The sequence below is a fragment of the Stegodyphus dumicola genome, chromosome 1, assembly GCF_044657685.1.
Source record: "Stegodyphus dumicola isolate Sdum_Otavi_A_Nest chromosome 1, ASM4465768v1".
In the NCBI taxonomy this organism is placed as follows: domain Eukaryota; kingdom Metazoa; phylum Arthropoda; class Arachnida; order Araneae; family Eresidae; genus Stegodyphus; species Stegodyphus dumicola.
This window is the reverse complement of record NC_140768.1, coordinates 39,557,786-39,577,480: the sequence shown is the minus strand read 5'-3', so window position 1 is coordinate 39,577,480 and position 19,695 is coordinate 39,557,786. Positions and strand designations below refer to the sequence as shown.

The window sequence follows — 19,695 nt, the reverse complement described above, 5'->3', positions numbered from 1 at the left end:
TTCCAATTAAACTTCAATGTGTATCAACTCTTGTTCATTATATAATTTTATCAAAGTTTTCTGATCGTAAATTCCAAAATTGTGATTGCAATTTATCTACTGAAAAATGAATAGTTTCCTTTTAAAAAAAAACCAAGTGAAATAAAACCAGAAACCTGCTCAAAAATGTCTTGCAACAGAGAATATTTTTGCAACTTTAACATGCAAAATTGCTTCACTGTTAATTGGAAATTTGTATACAGTAAATCCTTGCTGAGTACAGATTATGTGAAATGCGACATTTTACTTCTCCCCCCCCCATTTAATTTGTCCAACACTAGAATTTCATTCATGTGCAGTTCAATGTTCATTTATCAAACCTGAATACTTTTGGCCAGGGCCAAAGTTATCAACAGTTTTAAAGGATTTCCATCAACTGAAAACAAAGAAACCATACAAATTGCAAAGGCAATTGGTAATAAAGGATTTTTAGATACAGAAAGAGGAGAAGTCAAAGAACTAATCGAGAAATGATGAATAGAGAACTGGAACTTTATTACCAATGTTATAACACTAGTGGACAATGAAAGCAGTGATAATGAAGATAAAATGCCATTAATTCATACGAAATTAAACAAATAGCTAAAAAAGAGACATGATTTTGCAATAGAGATTGACCCAAATCATGAAAGATGAAGATACTTCTTAGAGGTATTAAAAAATTCAGTCTAATTCACCAGCTTCAAAGAAAATAACAGTATTATGTTTTATTAAGCAGTCTGAAACATCCTTTTAATTAACATCTGTTTGGCTTTTTCCTTTAAACTACAACATTAAGGTTTTTTTTTTAATTATAAGAGCTTTTTTAATGTGAATTATACCTAATACATGTTTTCTATAGAAAGTTAACTTTAAAGATACGATTTAGGTACACGCAATGTTTTAATGGCATACCCACCACATTCGACAAAGGCTTACTATAAAATGTAATCATACACTTAGCAGAAGTAACTTCTAACAGATGATTAAAATGTTTTTGTATCTTCGGGAAACTATTTTACCAGTTCATTAAATGCAATGCCTATCAACAAAACTTTTTTTTTTTTTTAATTTCCACAAATAATTATAGAATCAGAATACAAAACAAAGATTAGTTTTGCAAAATTTGATAAAATATCCTTAAACATATCACTAATCATTAAAAGCACATTATGAATCACATACTGGATATAAGCTTTGGTATGAAAATAATAAAATATTAAACTGAACTAATATGAATCATGAAATTTTAAGAACCGGTGAAAGTCAGCGGAAATATGTTGCAAATAAGTTCAGCAGAAGAATGATAAAAAATCAGGAGAGTTAGCAAATCTCTATCTTAATAAATAAATATCTGATAAATGCTGCAAAATATGAAAATAAATAAATATGGGTGGCATCATGAAATTAGCGCATATAAATGTTTAAATCTAAAAACATGATGATTACAGCTGCAGGCAATAACAGCAATTGTTTCATAAGATTATCACCCAGATTTCCAGAAATTGGAGTTTAGGCGTAATCCCAATCTAGTATTCTCCAAACTGGAATTACAATGCACATCTAATTAGGTCAACTTCATTATGCATTATTCATTATTTGATTGTACCATAATCATGGTCTTTGAAATTAAACGTTTATTCTGCATTATGACAATACCTCAAAAATTAAGATGAGAAAAGCAAGAACACAAGAGTTGGATTCTTATACTTAGATTTTTCCAACTATACATTACAAAAAATATACATTTTCAACTAACTTTATTTTACATATCGCCCCGATATTAATTTTTACATCTAATCATTTTTACAGCTCGTAAAATAATAGCACCGCATAGGCTCCCATAATGTCCGCACTTTTTTTACTAAAATTACATCCCTAACATGGAGGTGTGGACATTACACAAGTCATTCATATATCGTGCTTTCTCTCGTGAGTAATTTGGGATGTAAATTTCATTTCAAACAGCCAGGTTAAGTTCTAAGTGGAAGAAAATGGCCCAAGTAATAAAAGTGCCAAATTTAAAGTCGTCTAATAGCTACCTAAAATTTACAAACACTACACGAGCATATACAGTATATAACAATTAAACAAATTCTTTACTGAATCTTATCTTACAGTATTTACAACAAAAATTGCAAAAAATAACAAATCAATTACTCATACATATCAACAATAGTTATGACTTTAAATGACTTCTTTTATGCTTAAGTATCTCAGTAGCTGTAAGAAGAAGGTCCTCTTGACAGTCAGGACAAAAATAAGACTTTTTCAAAGGATTTTTATCATCCTTCTGAGAAATTTTTGAATTCATATCTTGACCTAAAAATAAAAACATTGAAAAATATGTATTTTCATATAATCAAAAATATTTATATAATTGTTTAGAAACTCAACACTTCATAGCTACAAAGCACTTTTTAATATGTCTGGTCTTAAATGGACAGTCTAATCTGATCCAATTTTTTGAATTTTCCTTTCTTTTTTTATAATTATTTAAAACTCAAATTCAAATCAATATAATGCATAAGAATACAAATAAATAATATAAGTTTAAATAATATTATAATGTTGCTGGAAACATTAGATGTAGGTCAACAATATAACAATTATCTAAACATAAAGCAAATGAAATAAATTGTGAAACAGAAAAGGAAAAAGCAATAAATATTTCATAGAAAATGCTTTTGTTAATAGAAATTGTGCATTATTTAAACAAAATAATTATATTTCTTAATCTTAAATTACATAAGGTTGAAATCAGCCACGAAACATGACTATTAATGGTGTATGTCACTTCTGTTATGTAACTTATTTGCTTTTTCTAATTTTAATTAATGGGAGTTTTACTTTAACCAAGTTTTTTATAAAACTGGATAAAAGAGGTATTTTAACTTTTATATTTTATGTTTTTATTTTTTAATATATTCATGAAGTAATTATACATACCATCTTTACTTAAATATACATTTTCTTCTGGTAAGAGGTGTCAGCATTTGATTGAAAGATTTCGATATAACTTAATTTTGCAGTTATTTAATTTTTACAAATTTAAAAACTAACTACTTTTAACTACCTTCTACAATTATTCTCCTCTCTAAGATAGACAGCTCTTGTCTCTAACCGCCAGTTTATGTACCCCACAACACCTGCAGTTGTGGAGCCACATATTATTATACATTACCATAAATCTGCTGTTCCTGATTATCAGCTACACTGCGACTTCCTAAGAGAATGGTAAAGCATCATTATATAATGAGCATACATAAATATTAATACAGTTAGATTAAATTTTCCATCAAAACAGTGTTTTTTCATTAAAAATGTTTTAAATAAAATCATTAATCACTATGCCCATGACAGCTTGGCTCTTCGCAGTTTCCTGCTGGGCAGATACCCAATGTTAAGTGCTGTTCATTCTTTTGGTCTGGTGTATGTTAATGCTTAACTGCTTTTCGGAAGAACTGAATATGCCACAAATGGAATCCCTTCTGACTGGCCACCTAAGAATTCACGTGTACACTATTATATTTTTTAAAGAAATTTAGAATTTAAAATCTGCAAAACTGAAAAAAAAAAATTATGAATTCGGAACACTCAGTGATTTTCTAGGATTTCTACGATCTATTACACTTTTCTACATGAACATGAAAAAGGGAACAGTATACAAAATATACTTTTTTCAACAGCATTTTAATTTTGCACTCTAATGTTTCTTGCTTTAATCATTGCTAAATATCTTCTTCTGTTTTAAAAAAAAACTCTACAAAATTGAAAATTTAGTCCTAGTATTTTTCAGAAATTTAAATACTTAAATCATTATTCTAATAATCACCTGAAGAGAAAATCTGTTAATGATTTTTAATATATGCAAACATTTATATATATTTGCACTGAAACTGTTATAGATATTCTTAATTTGAAGATCTTCAGAATAATATACATATTTTCTTACACCATATTTGCCCACGATTCATATCAAAATTCATATTAGTTCAATTTAATTTCCTTTATGACAATCTTGTCGTCCGATTAACTGGAAGTTATAGATATATTATCTGCATTTGGTATAATATTTGTTTTACTGATAAAGCAAATTTGCATCATTTGCTTGTTGGCGAAGTACAATAAAATATTTTTTTTTAATGTTTAAGTTTTTATACACTCGCATAATGCAGACCAAAGAGAAATGTATTGTGCTGTTAATTATTATCAAAGCTGCTGCACAATGATATGCATCAAAATCATATTTTATCTTAGTTCCAAAAATTTTGTTCACAGTGCTCTGTGAGCAGATTTTTTTTTCATTTCTTCAAAGTTTCTCTTTTTAGAACATTATGACTTATTCTCAGGAACTCTACATTTTATGTTAAACCTGTATGTGTAAATATGAAAAACCTGAGATTTCCATGACGTTTGACCATGCTCAAATTAGCTTTCAAGACAAAGGGGTACAAAATGACTTGTCTGTGGCCACTTTGGTTAACAATAACACTGAATTTTCATACCTAATTATATTTATGTCAATAGAAAACTGCATTTAAAACATTCATCAAAAGAGTGGGATATTTGATGAATAAGATCTTCAGGTATTTTGATTATAATATTGGAATTCATTGGTCCTAGATTTCTAGAACTTTTAATAAATCTGAAGTAGATAATTCTTTCAATATTTACTATTATCATCATCCATTAGAATGTAACTCCAATCATCTGGACTTCAGCTTTACAAAACGTTTTTTTGTTTTGTTTTTGTCATATAAAAAGTGTGTTTTGTACTTAGTTTTAAGGAATTGATAGTATTTTACTTCTCTTTTTTAACTCTGTGATCTCTGATAAAACAGAATTCAATAAGTAATAACTTTCCTAACTTGCAGTGCAAAAAATACATTTAGCTTACAAGGAACAGATCATAAGAACTATTCAGATTTTTCAATTCTGAAACATTTATTCAATAATTTGTAAATTTACAGATTTCTGGATTATATTATGGACTGTTTTTAGTGTGCAGTTCTCTTCCATATTTTCTTGTTCAGTCTACTGTTGTCTTCATAATTTGTCTATGGTTGTCTTCATAAGAAATTTTATTTACAGAGAGGAAACACTCAAATTAAAAATGAATAATTTAGAGATTATTAGTAAATTAAATTATAAAGCTGATTTACATATTTTTATCTTGTATATATATATTTTATCTTGTATATATATATTTTTAGATGTTGTATGATTTTAACTCTTTTATAATAATTCTACTTTAACTTAGGAGATAATATAATCAATTAATCGATACTGTTTAGGAAATAAATTATATTTTTAAATGAATATATTAGTAAAGACAAAATAAGAAATTTAGAACTAATTTTTCACAAAGACCAAAAACTGAATTTCATATTTAATAAATTTCAAATAATCCTATAAATGCAATAATGAATTAACATATATATATATATATATATTAAATATATTATAAATATTTAATTACATTTATATTAGAAAACTTTTTCATATTAAATCTCCAAGGAACAGAAATTCAATTAAAAACCTGAATATTTTACAAGAAAAAAAATTTTCAGTCAGCATTTTAATTTAGTATTCTCTATACATCTATTGCAGCAAAAACCATAAAAATCTGTAAACAAAAATTTTCAATCACAAAAATAAAAATTTTAAGTACTGAAATAGTAGTCATTGTTATTGACCGTAAATTCATTGACTTGTCAAGAGGAACAAAATAATCTACTATCAATTAACAACAACTAAATTAAGTGAGAGTGTTTTGCCTTCCAAAAGTAAGGACCAAACATGTTATTCTGCTACATGTCACGAACAACAGAAAACCTCAATAAATAGAAAGACATTAGTCCACTTAAGCCAAAAAAAAACTTCATAAACATCATCAAATTATTAAGATAATAAGATAAACTTTTAAATTTGAATTACTCATTAAGAACGTAACTAAATGAGATGCCCACTTTAGAAGAAATATTCCCCGACACACATTTTCAAACTCAAATTCAATAGTAAAAACAAAACGTACACATTTTTTTAAATTCAAAATAAAAAGATGATAAAAATTGTCTTAATTTTTAAATTAAAGTTTAATAAAAGTAGTTAATTAGATATTTAAAGATCAAACTCAGGAAGGAAATTAAAATTAACTTACTTGCCTGCAAAAATTTAAAACAAAATGTCTGGAAATGTAATTTTATTCGCTGATGCAAGAGGGTTGTCATAAAAAGTGTTGTTCTCTATTTTAGAGAGTTTATCCTTAAATTGGCAAAAAAAACTAAAAGTGTTTCTTCGAGATAATCTATTGAGAGTAATTCATCTTATTCATTTTATACAACTGGATTAGGTTTTGAGCCGCCTTTTACTTTGTATTTATTTAATATTATATTCATATAAAGCTATATTATATTCATACAAAGCTGATGCTCATTATAATGACCCCTTGCTGCCTTATTTTTTTTTTTTTTTTTTTTTTACTTCGTTTTAATGACATAATTTAACCACTTAACAGTTTCTTTTTTCCGTCATATTATGACAAAAAATAAGCATATTTTTGATAAATATTTTTAAAGAAATTCATTATATAAACCCAGATCAGCAGTCAGAACAAGTGTTGAATTTACTGTCTTATGCTAATTTTTATTTTCATCATAAAAAGCACATTTTTCCTTAAAGTTGGCTTTTTTCGAACAAGTAAGAGAACCGGAAAGAACACTTTACAAAAATAGCTGTCAGAATTTAAAATGTTTTATTGTTATTATATATCTGTTCGATTTCAAAGAAGAATTATTATATCAAGAAAGAAGGATTATTAATATCAAGTTCACAAAAGTTCTGAATTTTGCGTTAGTTTATCTATACCTTCTGTTTCTTCATCACCAGAGAAGTCAGTCAACAAACTGTCATTACTTCCAGAACCATTTAGTGAAATTTCAGATTCACTGTCCAAGTCAATATCAGAGTTATCTTCAGTTATAAGCTGCTTATTATCATTCATTTCTTCTTTTATTTTATCTTCAAATTTAAAAGAAATAGTATTCGCAGTAGCCGGAACACAGAGCTAGTGGAAAGAAATTTCGCACCTTTACTTGCGTAAAAGAATTCAGTAAAACCTAAACTTGAAACCAGTTGTTTTGCAATTCTAACTTTACTGGATTACTAGCGCTATCTGTTAGAAACATTACACACTAAACAAGCAAAAAATTCGGGCAAATCAGTGTATTAGACTATAAAAAAATGTCGGGAAAATAAAAAAAGTGCCATTTCCAAGTACCCAAACAGCGTTCAGGCAAAACTGGGAAATGGTTAAGGAAATCGACTATATATGAAATGTAAATCAAATGAAAATTGTAAATATATCAAATTCTGAGAACCATACTTCATTGTACAGCAAACAAGAACATAATTATACAAACGTATCAACTGTCACTCCGTAGTCAAATTCTTATCATTTCAATAAAACAAAGAAACACGTACATTAGCGTGGTGGGTCCAACGAAATTTTTGTTGGGTCATGAAGTGCTTTTAAGCAAACAATTGAAATTTAAAAAGAAAGTGCATGCAATATGTGGCTCTGGAAGGCATCTTTTGCTTTAATTACAACAAAGGTCTGCTATATTAAAAGTATATAAAGGTTTGTAAAAAATAAATCTTACAAAAAATTGACATTCTTTTTATAACAATGAAATCAGCATATGGCAAGTGCCCTTCTAATTGCAAATGTTCTGTAAATAATCTTGCAGTCATTGAAAGGCATGAAAATGAACAATGCTTTTATTGACCAATTTTGTTACATTGATGTATAAATTTTCTTAATTTGAGAGATAAATAAAAAATCTAAAGCGACACGAACTGATAACCACATCCAAGATAAATTCTCTTTTATAGATATAGGCAGACATTTTATCAAAGAGAATTTGGTATTTCCTACAGAAAAAAAATTGTTATTTTAGTGCTTATCATTTCTATTGTCAGCTTTCATATAGCAAGAAGGTGAAGGAGTTTACTGATTTTCATACTTATTAAAAAAAACTGTGTTGCTTTTGTACAAATATTTAAGCTTTCTTGTGAGACATGGGTACAAAAACTGGAAAGGGCTCACAAAGTTACTTGTTTAGCATGAATCACCTCAAAATCAAACATATCAGATGCACCAACAGAAAGAATTGTCTATAACTGCGCAAACTCAAATAATGTCAGAAACAAATATTTTCAGATGTTCTGTAATGTGTACCAGTCAGAATGAAAACCTGAATATGGTTTTAAGAGTGGTGATATATGTTCTACATCAGTTACTATTCAGAAATACTTATTTTGATATTTTAAAACCAGAAATACCACACATACTGGAAAACAACAAATTGAATGATTACTTTACATGACCCTGGGATATCTTACAGATTGTCATATGATAATGAAAACATGAAGGGTAAAAAAGGGGTGTATTTTTTATGAAAACTCAAGAGTTCATTACATATCTTGTTCTGTTCATAGCATGAATTTGGTTATTAATAATGCAATTAAATCTTCAAAACATTCGCCTATTTTGGGGGAAGGGAGGTACAGGACAAAAACTGCTTAGTTTATTTTCCGCATCTATGAAATGCTGGGAAATTCTGACAAGCATGTGCAACTGAAACTGAAAACACTCTGGGAAACGAGTTGGGAAACAAGAATTAAAAGATGTTTTTGTTTCAAATGGCTGAGTACTTGCAACTTAATGTATTAGTTGGAAATGGCCAACACCATCACACATTAAGCTGTCTCATCACCAAGATCATAGCATTGGGTGCATTATAGGGGTGACTGAACTAAACCTATAAGAATGGAAGAGGCTTCATCCCAAGTCTGATGGAGAGCACTTTAGGGACACCCATCCCACTTCCCCTTACCATCAAACTTCTTCAGAGAATTTTCAGCTTGCCAATATTTTAATTGTTCCATTGAATACTAGAAGCAATGAAGCTGTTCCGTACAAAATAAGATAATATGTGCCTTAAAAAGAATTTAAAGAAAATTTTAAAAAGTCCCAATTTATTTCAATGAGACACCTAGTTTGTTAAAAGAAACCACAGCCATTAAATTTTCTTTGTGTATCTTATTTGTTACAATATTCATACTTGCTTTCAATAAAGTTAATAATGTAATTCAACAGAAAGTCATGTCATTTAACACTACAATAAAACTTATAAATGCAATGCTAAGTGTTACTGAAGAGTTTTTGTAAATGAATTTGAAAAATAAAAAATGAATTGGTTATATCTTTTAGAGAGCATTGTTGATTTCAGAGATACGAAAAATAAAAACTGAAACAAGTAGTTTATTTTGAAGCAGGAATGAGTTCAATTTAGAGAAAGTGTTGCATTAGTTCTTTTAACAATATTTGTATTCTATTTAGTATCAAAAACTACATAATTTTGAAAATGGTTAACATACAAAATATATTTCATAAATGACTGTCATTTTTAATAACAAAATACAAGAATTAATGCAATGAATTATGTAATAGTCCAAAATGATATCGAAAATGCAATTTTAAAGGGGGGTCCTGTTTGAGGGCACATGTTCCATCTTCTGAAGGACCCTAAAAATTATTTAAATCAGCCCTGTCTTTAATTAATTTGGTAAACTGATTATACTGTATCAATGCAATAGTCTAAATTGTAAACAGGTGGATTGTGATGCAAATTGATCATTTTGGCAAATGTAATTTTTTCCTCTAAAATTTTGGTATTATGTATGCATGGGAATCCTTTAGAAACTATTTCTCTTAAGTTTCATAGAAAATGACAGCGTTAACCCTTTCCGCCTAATTACATTTGCATTGCAAAAAATCCTTTGCTATGCAGATTTATGATCCCAGAGGTAGAAATCCTTGTGAGTTTTTGACTTTTGGAAAGTGATTTCTACTAGACCTAGTTTTTTCTTTGGCTTATATCAAAGCTAAGAAAATGACATTTTAGAACATTGACAAGTTGTTAAAAAAAGCTGGAAGCATGGTTTTGTCGCCAGACTGTTTCCCTTAAGGCTTTGAATCAAAAGTGAAGAAGACCTGATAAATGGCAAAAAGCTCAAGGGAACAAAAGAGAGAAAATGTCTTGCAAGAGATATCAAGGGCATGAAAGTCTGATGGTAGATGGCCACTTATTGTCCCATAATACCCTAGTGTCTATCATTATGATCAATCAATATTTCCTCTTAGAATTATCAGAGTATTATCTACTATATACAGGCTACCAAGGTGTCTTTTACTAAGTGTTCAAAACTTTGAATCATCTACCCAGCGTATTTATCCATAGTGCTACTAGTCAGTCAATAGTAAACATTGCCACCCAGATGTGAATCAGATCTCAAATATTTGGAAACTCTGTCTAGCACATCAAAACAAATTTTAAAATTTGTTTCAAATATTTTGGTATTATAAATATAATTTTGTATATATGTTTGAAAAATTAAAATTATCTAAATGAAATCTTACCATTCTGTTCTTCACATTGTTCTTTATGCCTTATTTGATCTAAAACAGTGGCTATCATTTCTTTATCACATACTGGACAGGTCCAGTGCTTCTGTATATATTGCAGATGTTTCTCATCAGGATCTAAGAGACTGTAAATAAATGACTGTAAATATGACTGTAAATAAATATGACTTACCATCATTCTTTCTATATCTCAAAACTCTGATTAGGTAGATATAAGTAGATCTATTAAAAACTAATTTGTACTTTTTAAAAAACGTTTGGTTACAGAATAATATTTTAGTACTTATTAAATATGTAAACTAAAGCTAGCACTTATTCAATATGTAAACTACATCTCCAAATTTAATCATCTTAAGCAATAATTGCTTAGCATATAATTTCAACAATCTGCTCAATTTCAGTGCATATAACATTATGATGTTATAGCAGAGAAAGGTTAAAAATTTTACAAGAGTAAATCCATATAATAGGGCAGCTACACACAAGATCAAAATTAACACAACTGTTCCTCAAAGGCAAGTGAGCCAAGCTAAACTGCTAGTGTAAGAAATCCAGATAACAATACACAAACGATAGAAAAATGTAAAAGTTTTAAAAACCATTCTGAGGCAGTATAGGGTTGTGAAATATTAGATAAACCTGGTATTTAAGCTCTTCCATGGAAAGATTTTCTGAGATCTGTCATAACTCCATGTCTGTCTAGATCATCCCCAACTAATCAATGCACTGGAAGATCCCTCTTGTCCCACATCCTGAGGGATGTGTAAAGTTCTTTGCAAAGACCGATTTCCAACAACAGGACTTTTCTTTATTCTATCTGTGCAATTCTGCTTTATATTCGATGTCCAAAGCCATGTCTGCTTGTTCTGGTGCACTTCAGAAGTGCAACTGAGCAGATTCTACTACTGTTAAGTCACATACAACTGGGAAACCAAACAGAGATATGCAATCTTCAGTGACATATCCTGCAACTGTCAGTATCAATCCTGCTTCAAGATGCAAATCTGGCTCAATGCACACTACCTTCATTTCTAATTATGATATGAAGTGTCACATCTTAAGTTTTTCAAATTTCATCTATGTTTATAGTAGGCAATCCAATTAGGTCAATGATATGCATGAGGAGGTTAACCTCCTCATGCATATCATTGACCTCCTCATGCATTGACCATTCAGAATGCTCCTCATGCATATCATAATCATATTCATGTTACCATTAGAATAAGATGTTGCAGCAGAACAATGCATGAGCACACACAAGCCAAGTGACTGCAGCTCCTCCATAGACTGTGGATAGCTTGCTGTTGCCATCTAAATTACAGAATCTGTGTCCAATCATATGGGATCACATCAGAAGAAAAATTTCTAACCTTCCAAAACTACCAAGAGCTATGTTAACTTGTGCCAATGGGTTAAAGAAGCATGGTGAGTGTACCATGAGATTTCAACTGTACACTATATGACAATATGCCCACTGGATAACTAGTTGTTGAAACATGCATGGATGCTACACATGATATTAATGTTAGTACCTGAGTGCAATATAATGAAATTGGCATGCAAATAAATTTAGGTCTAATGAGTAATATATGCATATCATAAATTTATAAGACTATTTCTGATGGTTGCATCATTTTGAGGGTGAACAGAATTAGACTAAATAAAATTATTTGATTTCCGCCTTACATACCAGTTGTAAGTTAAGTAACTTTTAATTTGTAATCCACCTTTCACTGGATGTTCTGATGCATCTTCAGCTTCTGATAAAAGACCTACTGCAATTGAAATATTACCTGAAAGAATATTGAAATTGAATTACATATAGATATATCAGAAGATATTATCAAATAACTTAATAAAGAAAGAGAAATTCTTTCATCAACAGAAAGATATTAAAACAATTTCTGTCTTAAGAACATCAATTACTGAAGTGTGTCAATATAAAATGCTTTTATAGCCACTACGAGAATAGGAATTCTTATAGGAAATAATAAATGAAAAGCTCAGCCTTTTTTTTTTTTTTTTAATTTACAAATATTTTACTTTTTATCACAGATATAACTTGGGCAAAAAAATTTAGCATTCTTAAACCATTTCTTGAAGCACATGAAACACGTTTAGCGATGTCAGAACACAAAAAACAACCTTTATCTTGCTTTGTGTTTGTTAATTAGTATAGACTAAATGGATGAGCAGCAGTACTTGATGTCTACTGGAAAATGCGAGCATGACATGCATAAAAATAATGCACCCTAATACTTCAATAATGAAAAGACTTTTCTTTACTGATAATCTAGAAAGGGGAACAAGAGATTTCAAAAGGCAGAAATTCCAATGATAAAATTTTTAGCTAAGCTATTTAAAACTTGAGAAAAATTCAGAGAGAATTTCTGGAGAAATATGTTGTAATTAATATCGCTGATAACATGATCAAAAATCAAGATTCACCTGCTTAATTCAAAAGGGTTGGCAACACAATTTTGGGTAGATAAACTGTAGCCTAAAACATGTTTAAAAGTTTGAAGTTTAGGCCTGTTGTACATCTGAAGAAATTTTTATTTTTCCTTTGTCTTTAGAACTTTGCTAGTTTAGATAGCAAGTTATGCACAAGCAAAGAATTTAATGTGATATTCGCTTGGACATTTAACCTAATACAAGCGCTCCTGTTACATTATAACAGTACAACAAGTTCACACTCATGCAAAACTTTCCTAACTATGATAGGGTGCACAAGGTGTAAAAGCATCGTAAGGCATGTACTTTCCTCTAAACTCTGTAACTTTGCCTGTGTTGCACAATGATCATCTTTTTAACAGCCATAAAAACTTTTATTTCACTATGTTCTGTGTTCGTTCTTGTACGTGTTTCACTGATTTATGGCTTGCTTATTGCAGTGCTTACTTTATCACTCACACTTGTTGAATTTTAAAAGTTATGGTTATTATTATGGCTTTAACTTGAAGAAAAAAATATACATCCACTTTTAAGCTTTTGGCAGTGAAAAAGCAATAGAAAGAGCAGTTAACATGTTTCATAATTTTTAATAGAAAAATGTTTCTGAAAGGAACTTTCCTAAAGAGGTCATTATTTGCACCAACGCAAAAAGGATGAATGTGCAAAGAAGTGATATTGTTTTGCCTCGGAGAAATTTATTAAAAGAGGAAAGGTACTTTCTCCGACATCTTACCTTTTTCTCTCCGTACCTTTTTCTTTCTATTGCATTCTGGATTCAGTGCGATTCCAGTTAGTGGATTTGATAAAATTCAAAGCAAAAAACTTAGCACCAATGATACCAGGTGGGCTTATAAAAATTTTACAACCTCTAGTTCTCACCAATAATATAATTTTCAAACATAAGCTACAAAAGTAGTGGAAGGAATGGATGCAAAGTGAACTCCATTTCTTCACAAATTCTGGATGAATGAGAAAAGCATCATATGAGGAGGTTAACTTGTGGGTCGATAAAGCATAGCAATTAGCTCGAGCTGATACCAACTTTCATTAAATTGGAAATCATCAAAAAAGAAAATGAAAATATCAATGTTGAAAGAAGTGATTTAGAGCAGATTGTTGAAAGTTGCGTTGATGGTCATTTGTTAAGTTTATTTAATTCTGACTTCCATGAGTTGGACATTGAAGGTTTTGTACAAATAAATGTAATCTATTTTAATTATAAAATTCTGTCTAATTATCAAATTTATATATTTTTTTCCATAACATGGTAATTATGGCGACACATAAAATTTACTGAACCTGTAAACATAAAGTCTAATAGAAATCAGCAGAGTTCACTTTTGGGGAGTTCAAGATAAGATGTTTGTTGATTTTTTATTTATTTATATATTACTGTTCATAGTTATGTTGTAAATGTTATATCAATGATGATTATATCAATATGGAAGGGAATTACTGAATAAATGAATTTTAAGTGCCATCTTCAGGAATCCTTTACTGCGGTGTATATATATGGCAATGCAGACTTGATTTTTATTTAGTCAATTATCTTGTAGCTGTATATGCTACGGGGGGGGGGGGGGCTTAGCTACTTGAAATTACAGTATCTAAGCATTTCTGATATTCATGAGTATAACAGCATTCATATAACAGCATGAGTATCTAACAATACAAATACTATTAGCTGTTTCAGCATTTAATATAATGAAAAATTATTTAATGAAGATAATGAAGACTTACTAATGATTAAAAAATACTTGATTGGGAACACACACAGAAAACTTAATGTACCTGGAGAATTTTTATTTAGAGATTTCTTTAGGGCCGTTATCAATGATCATTTGCAATAATTTATCAAACTGAATAAACATTTTCAATAAGTTTTGAAACTTCCCAAACATTGTTGTAAGAATAACATTAATAGAAAATTTTGAAATTGTGTATGGTTTACGTATTTGCTAATAAAACCTTATGTAGCATTAATGAGAATAATGGAGAGGGATCCTTTCAAACTCATAACTGATTATAGGTGAACAGAGTTGTAAACTGCAATTTAAAATAGAAGGATAGATGGAAAGCATTTTTTTAAATAAGGAATTCTGTGCTTTTGTGTTTGTGTATGATACCTGATGGAATTCCTTCTATTATAGTATAAAGTTATTCAACAATAACTGAATAATTTTAATCTTAAAAAATGGGGTTTTTTATTATTATTATTTTATTTTATTTTAAGGGAAAAACTTTCAAACATTAAAACATCTATTATAGCATTGTAAACGTGGTTTGGATAGAAAATTGCAAAATGATCACTCACAATAAAAACTGAAAGTTATTATTGAAAATAATTTCTGACCTCTTAATGAAAAAAAGGGGGGAAGAAAAGACTAGGAATTAGACCAGAATGATACATTTGAAATACCACTATAAATAATAAAAATCTTATAATTAAAAGTTAAAAAACCATTTCTAAAGATAAAATTTATTTTCAAATATTTAAAAATTACCCTGCAAGTAATGTTGCTATGGTTACTGTTATTAATGAAAGGCCTATCAAATCTCAGCAAAATTTAATTTCTACCAATTCAAGTACTTGCTAACAATTATTTTCTAAATGTAATACCTTTCTGAGGTCCTATATACATATTCTTGATATCAGCTGCAAGAAGTCTTCGAACAGAATGTATGATCTCAATATGGAAAAAGTATGCAATTAAATTGTACACTTTCTGTCCCATTTTAAGTACTTCAGCATTTTTTGAATCTTTATCCATAGTGAATTCTAAAAAAGAGATAAAACAATGTAATTAAAACAACTACATTAAATTCTATGGAAATCATATTTCGTAAGAACAACACATCAAACTTGTTCAATTATAATTTTCATTTTCTGTATTACTTCTTACGCCTGGAATTGTTTTATTTCCATATATAATTTTTTAAATGTTTAGTATTTTAAAGCAAAGTTATTTTATTCTTACCATCAAATGCTTTTTGAAGCAACTGCTGCCATGAATCTCTAATGGCAAAGGCTTTACTAATGAAAGTTTGAATCTCTTCAGGTACTGGAAAGCGCAGTTCAATCCACCCATCACACACAATTCTAGCAGAAAAATGTGAAATAAGACAGATCATTAATATAAAAGATAGCAATATCAGAGCTTTATTAAATTTGTTTATCTCTTAATTAGTAGTTATTTCAAAATTCTATAGTATATAACAAATTTCTTAAAAACACAGACTGCCACAGTTAATATTCCAAGGGTTATGGGCATAAAATTCTGTATAAAAAGCTGGCTTTCAAATCCATTACACATAAAAATTTCTGACATACCTGATTTTGGGTTGGATGTATACTACATCAGAAGGAGACAAGGTACAAAGTCATTTTGCAATTATGATTAAGCAAGTACAGCAAAATCTCAACTATCCAGAATGCTTGGTAAATGCCTAATTCCAGATAACTGAGCACGAATGGAAGTAAAAAAATTTGGGTTTAAAATTTTACAAAGAGTCATTTGATTTGTTATAAACTTGAATTTTGAACACTTACATTTAAATTAAGTGAGATTTCAAAAGAAAAATGAAATTTCAGACATAAACGTGGAAGTAAAACATCATATTCCATTATGAAATTCCTTTAACTATGAATCTTGGCAAACTTGTGCCAATCATTTTGACAGAAATTTGAAGGAAGAGATTGCTCTTTATTAAGATAATCAATCTACGCAATTTGGGGACATAATTTATTAAACCTTAAATTGCTTTTATAATTTTCCACAGTGTACAACCAGTGTTTATCTATTTTTCACATAAGTCGCACTTTTCTTGAGGCCAGTAAAGCATAATTTTGAAAATACTTTACTACATGCTGTTTAGTAGAAGAGAAGTTACAAAGTTTAATCATTTTTTTTAAATGTGATTAAAAAACAGATAAATAGCAGTTAACTTTTACCATCTTTTACAAAAATTACACCAATTTATTGAGAACTAATCACATTTATATAATACAAAGTGTTACAAGACACAAGAGAAATATGCCAAAGTAAAACATAAAACAGCTAACAACCTTGGGTTTGCCATCAATTTTAGTCAAGACTATCAATTTCAAGGGCTTCATAAGCAGCAAAGAAATCTGCATAAAGGGAAAACCAAGGTTGTATTTGTACCCAAAGGGTATGGTCCAAAAAGACAAAATTAACAAGTCTTTGATAGCTAATCATATTTCAAAATTTAATTACAATTTTAACTTTAAGTCTGGAAAAACTATCCAAAAAAAATTCTTACATTTGTGAATTGGGTTTTCTTGAAGTTTCTGATTTCATAAACATTTATCTTGTTTAGTTAATGACTTTAATTCTAATCCAGTCCTTCCTAATGCTCTTAAAATGCAATTAACTTACTTTTAAAATTTTGGTTACTATTTGTGGTGACAAATGGCACTACTTTCTCATTCACTTTATTCCCTTTCAATATAAATACAGCCACAGCTTTACCTTTGTTGCAGATTTCTTTGCTTCTGATGAAGAAAGACATGTTTGCCCTTGAAATCGATACTCTTGACTAAATTCTACGCCAAACACAAGGTTGTTGCTTTTCTATTTTATAAAGTGTTACATCGCATTTATCCATTGTTGACGCTAAATCGCACCGTTCGGCAACAGTTTTAGTTTGCTTGAATAGCAATTCCATTTTAGTTTTATCTCTATATATATTCTGTTTTTTTTAGCTTTGCAATTAATTGAATGTTGGAGAGTCAGATTTTTAGTGTACCATTTTTAGTGGAACTTTGAAATTTTAGGGAAAAACCTATAATGCTGAGGGTTAAATAATAGTTGAAAATTTAATTATATAACCAAATATGTTTAAAGATAAAATATTAATGTAGACATATTTTACAGATTTAAGTTTATACAGATGGCATCAGAAAGGAATTCACTACATTTTTTACTACTACTTTCTTTCAACGAAAGTTAATATACCTGAAATCAGAAAAGTTTCATTCACATTCTGACTAAGAATAAAAATTAATTTCTGTTAAATGTTACTTTTTTCTTTTAATACTACAACGTTACTTTATTGAAAGAAATTTTAATAGAAACCAGTTCCTCAATCTTACTATTGTTATGAAAATTCAGAATGTGTCCTACTTATTGATGGTTACTTTTATGAAATTAGCTTAATATGAGGAATGATATTATAATTTTTTTATTGAAACTACTCTTTAACTAAAGTTTTATTCAATGCAATTAATTCATTCTTATGTGTAGTACAAAAAAGATTCTTATGTATAGTAAAAACAGATCACTATATATTAATTTCAACAACATGAGAGATACATTTAACAAAAATATCCTAGATATGAGAAATGAGGATCAATAAATTAATATTTACCTAGTAAAATCTTGATTTGTATCAAGAGAATGAGATAAAAGCAATAAGGTATGAGCTGAAGGTATCCTTAGGCAGTTCACTAAATAAGGTTTAGTAGTCTCAAGCAAAGATCTAAATAGAATATATAACATACGTAAATATATCTTCAACTCATTACATATATATATATATACACACCTTCAAATAATATATGTAAATTCATCTTAATATAATTATCAAAAAATAAACTTGACAGGAAATTTGAAATTTTTAAAACTAAACAAACAATGCAAATTTTAAAGTAAATAAATATTAAAACTTTTATATATTTAATGACTCTCTAGCATTGTGAAGGTACAGACATCAAGTCCCATTCACACTATTGCAGTACAGAAGCGATACATATGCAGTTTTTCAATCAATGAGCAAACTAATATACTTCTGGAGACTATTACCTCTGTGAGCATCACATGCACAGGTGAACCCACATTTAGATTCTATTTGTACGACTGCATATATTTGGGATCAAGTAGTGAAAGAAACCTAAGATATTTAATTTTCAGATTTAAACTGGAAAGTTACCGAGTAGCAAAATAAGCGATTTAAAAGCAATGAACTCAGTTCTTGAGAATATTTCTTGTACTTTTGAATATGATTAATTTAAATAAAAAAGAATTATAATCATGAAATATCTAATCAGAAATATTAAATATTTTAAAGAAATTACATTAGCTGGACTCATTAAAATCATTATATACTTTTTTTCTATTTTATGATAATTATTTTTAGGCAGCTGGCCATGCAGCAGCTAGTTTTTAAAGAAGTATTATACAGAATATTTAAAAAATGTATAGCAATCCCTAGCACTCTATCAAGAATTCTATAGATATGCTGTTCATAAATATTTTGATTTTGCTGTTGAATTTTATGTGACCTAACTCTGAAGAACATGATATTTAATAAATAAAATTAAATGCACAAAAAGTGAATAATAAAATGTCAGGCAAAGTTTTAGTCATCTTAGTAAGAAAAGTCATTTTAATAAGAAAAACTAAAGATTCATATAATAGATTGAAAAAAGACTTTAAAAAATTGAAAAATGTATGCCAATATTTAACACCATAGCATGTATTCTAAACATATGCTGCTGTTAAAAATTTTGTGATTTTGTTCTTGAAATTTATGTTGCATAAATGCAAAGAAAGAAATGCTTAATAATAAAGCTAAAAAGATAAAGAAAAATATATTGGCAAGAATGAGTTCATTAATCAGATTGGTAATCTGCGATGCTCAGCAAGAACATAAAAGTCCTTAATAAACAGTCTGGTGCGGCGATAAAACCTGAATCTTTTCAGATTTCC

General features: G+C 28.8%; 1 protein-coding gene across 1 annotated transcript in view; it reads right to left on the bottom strand.

Moving 5' to 3' along the window:
* Positions 1-2,098: 2,098 nt before the first annotated feature.
* The window catches only part of LOC118183417 (putative ATP-dependent RNA helicase DHX34), a 57,822-nt gene continuing 40,225 nt past the window's right edge, over positions 2,099-19,695 (bottom strand). The window contains exons 13-18 of the mRNA XM_035352937.2: positions 18,356-18,466; positions 15,943-16,064; positions 15,585-15,743; positions 12,201-12,303; positions 10,505-10,635; positions 2,099-2,340 (exon numbers count right to left, since the gene is read on the bottom strand). Coding sequence (XP_035208828.1) covers positions 2,198-2,340; positions 10,505-10,635; positions 12,201-12,303; positions 15,585-15,743; positions 15,943-16,064; positions 18,356-18,466 — 769 coding nt within the window. The 3' untranslated portion in view covers positions 2,099-2,197. The remainder of the gene's footprint in view (positions 2,341-10,504; positions 10,636-12,200; positions 12,304-15,584; positions 15,744-15,942; positions 16,065-18,355; positions 18,467-19,695) is intronic.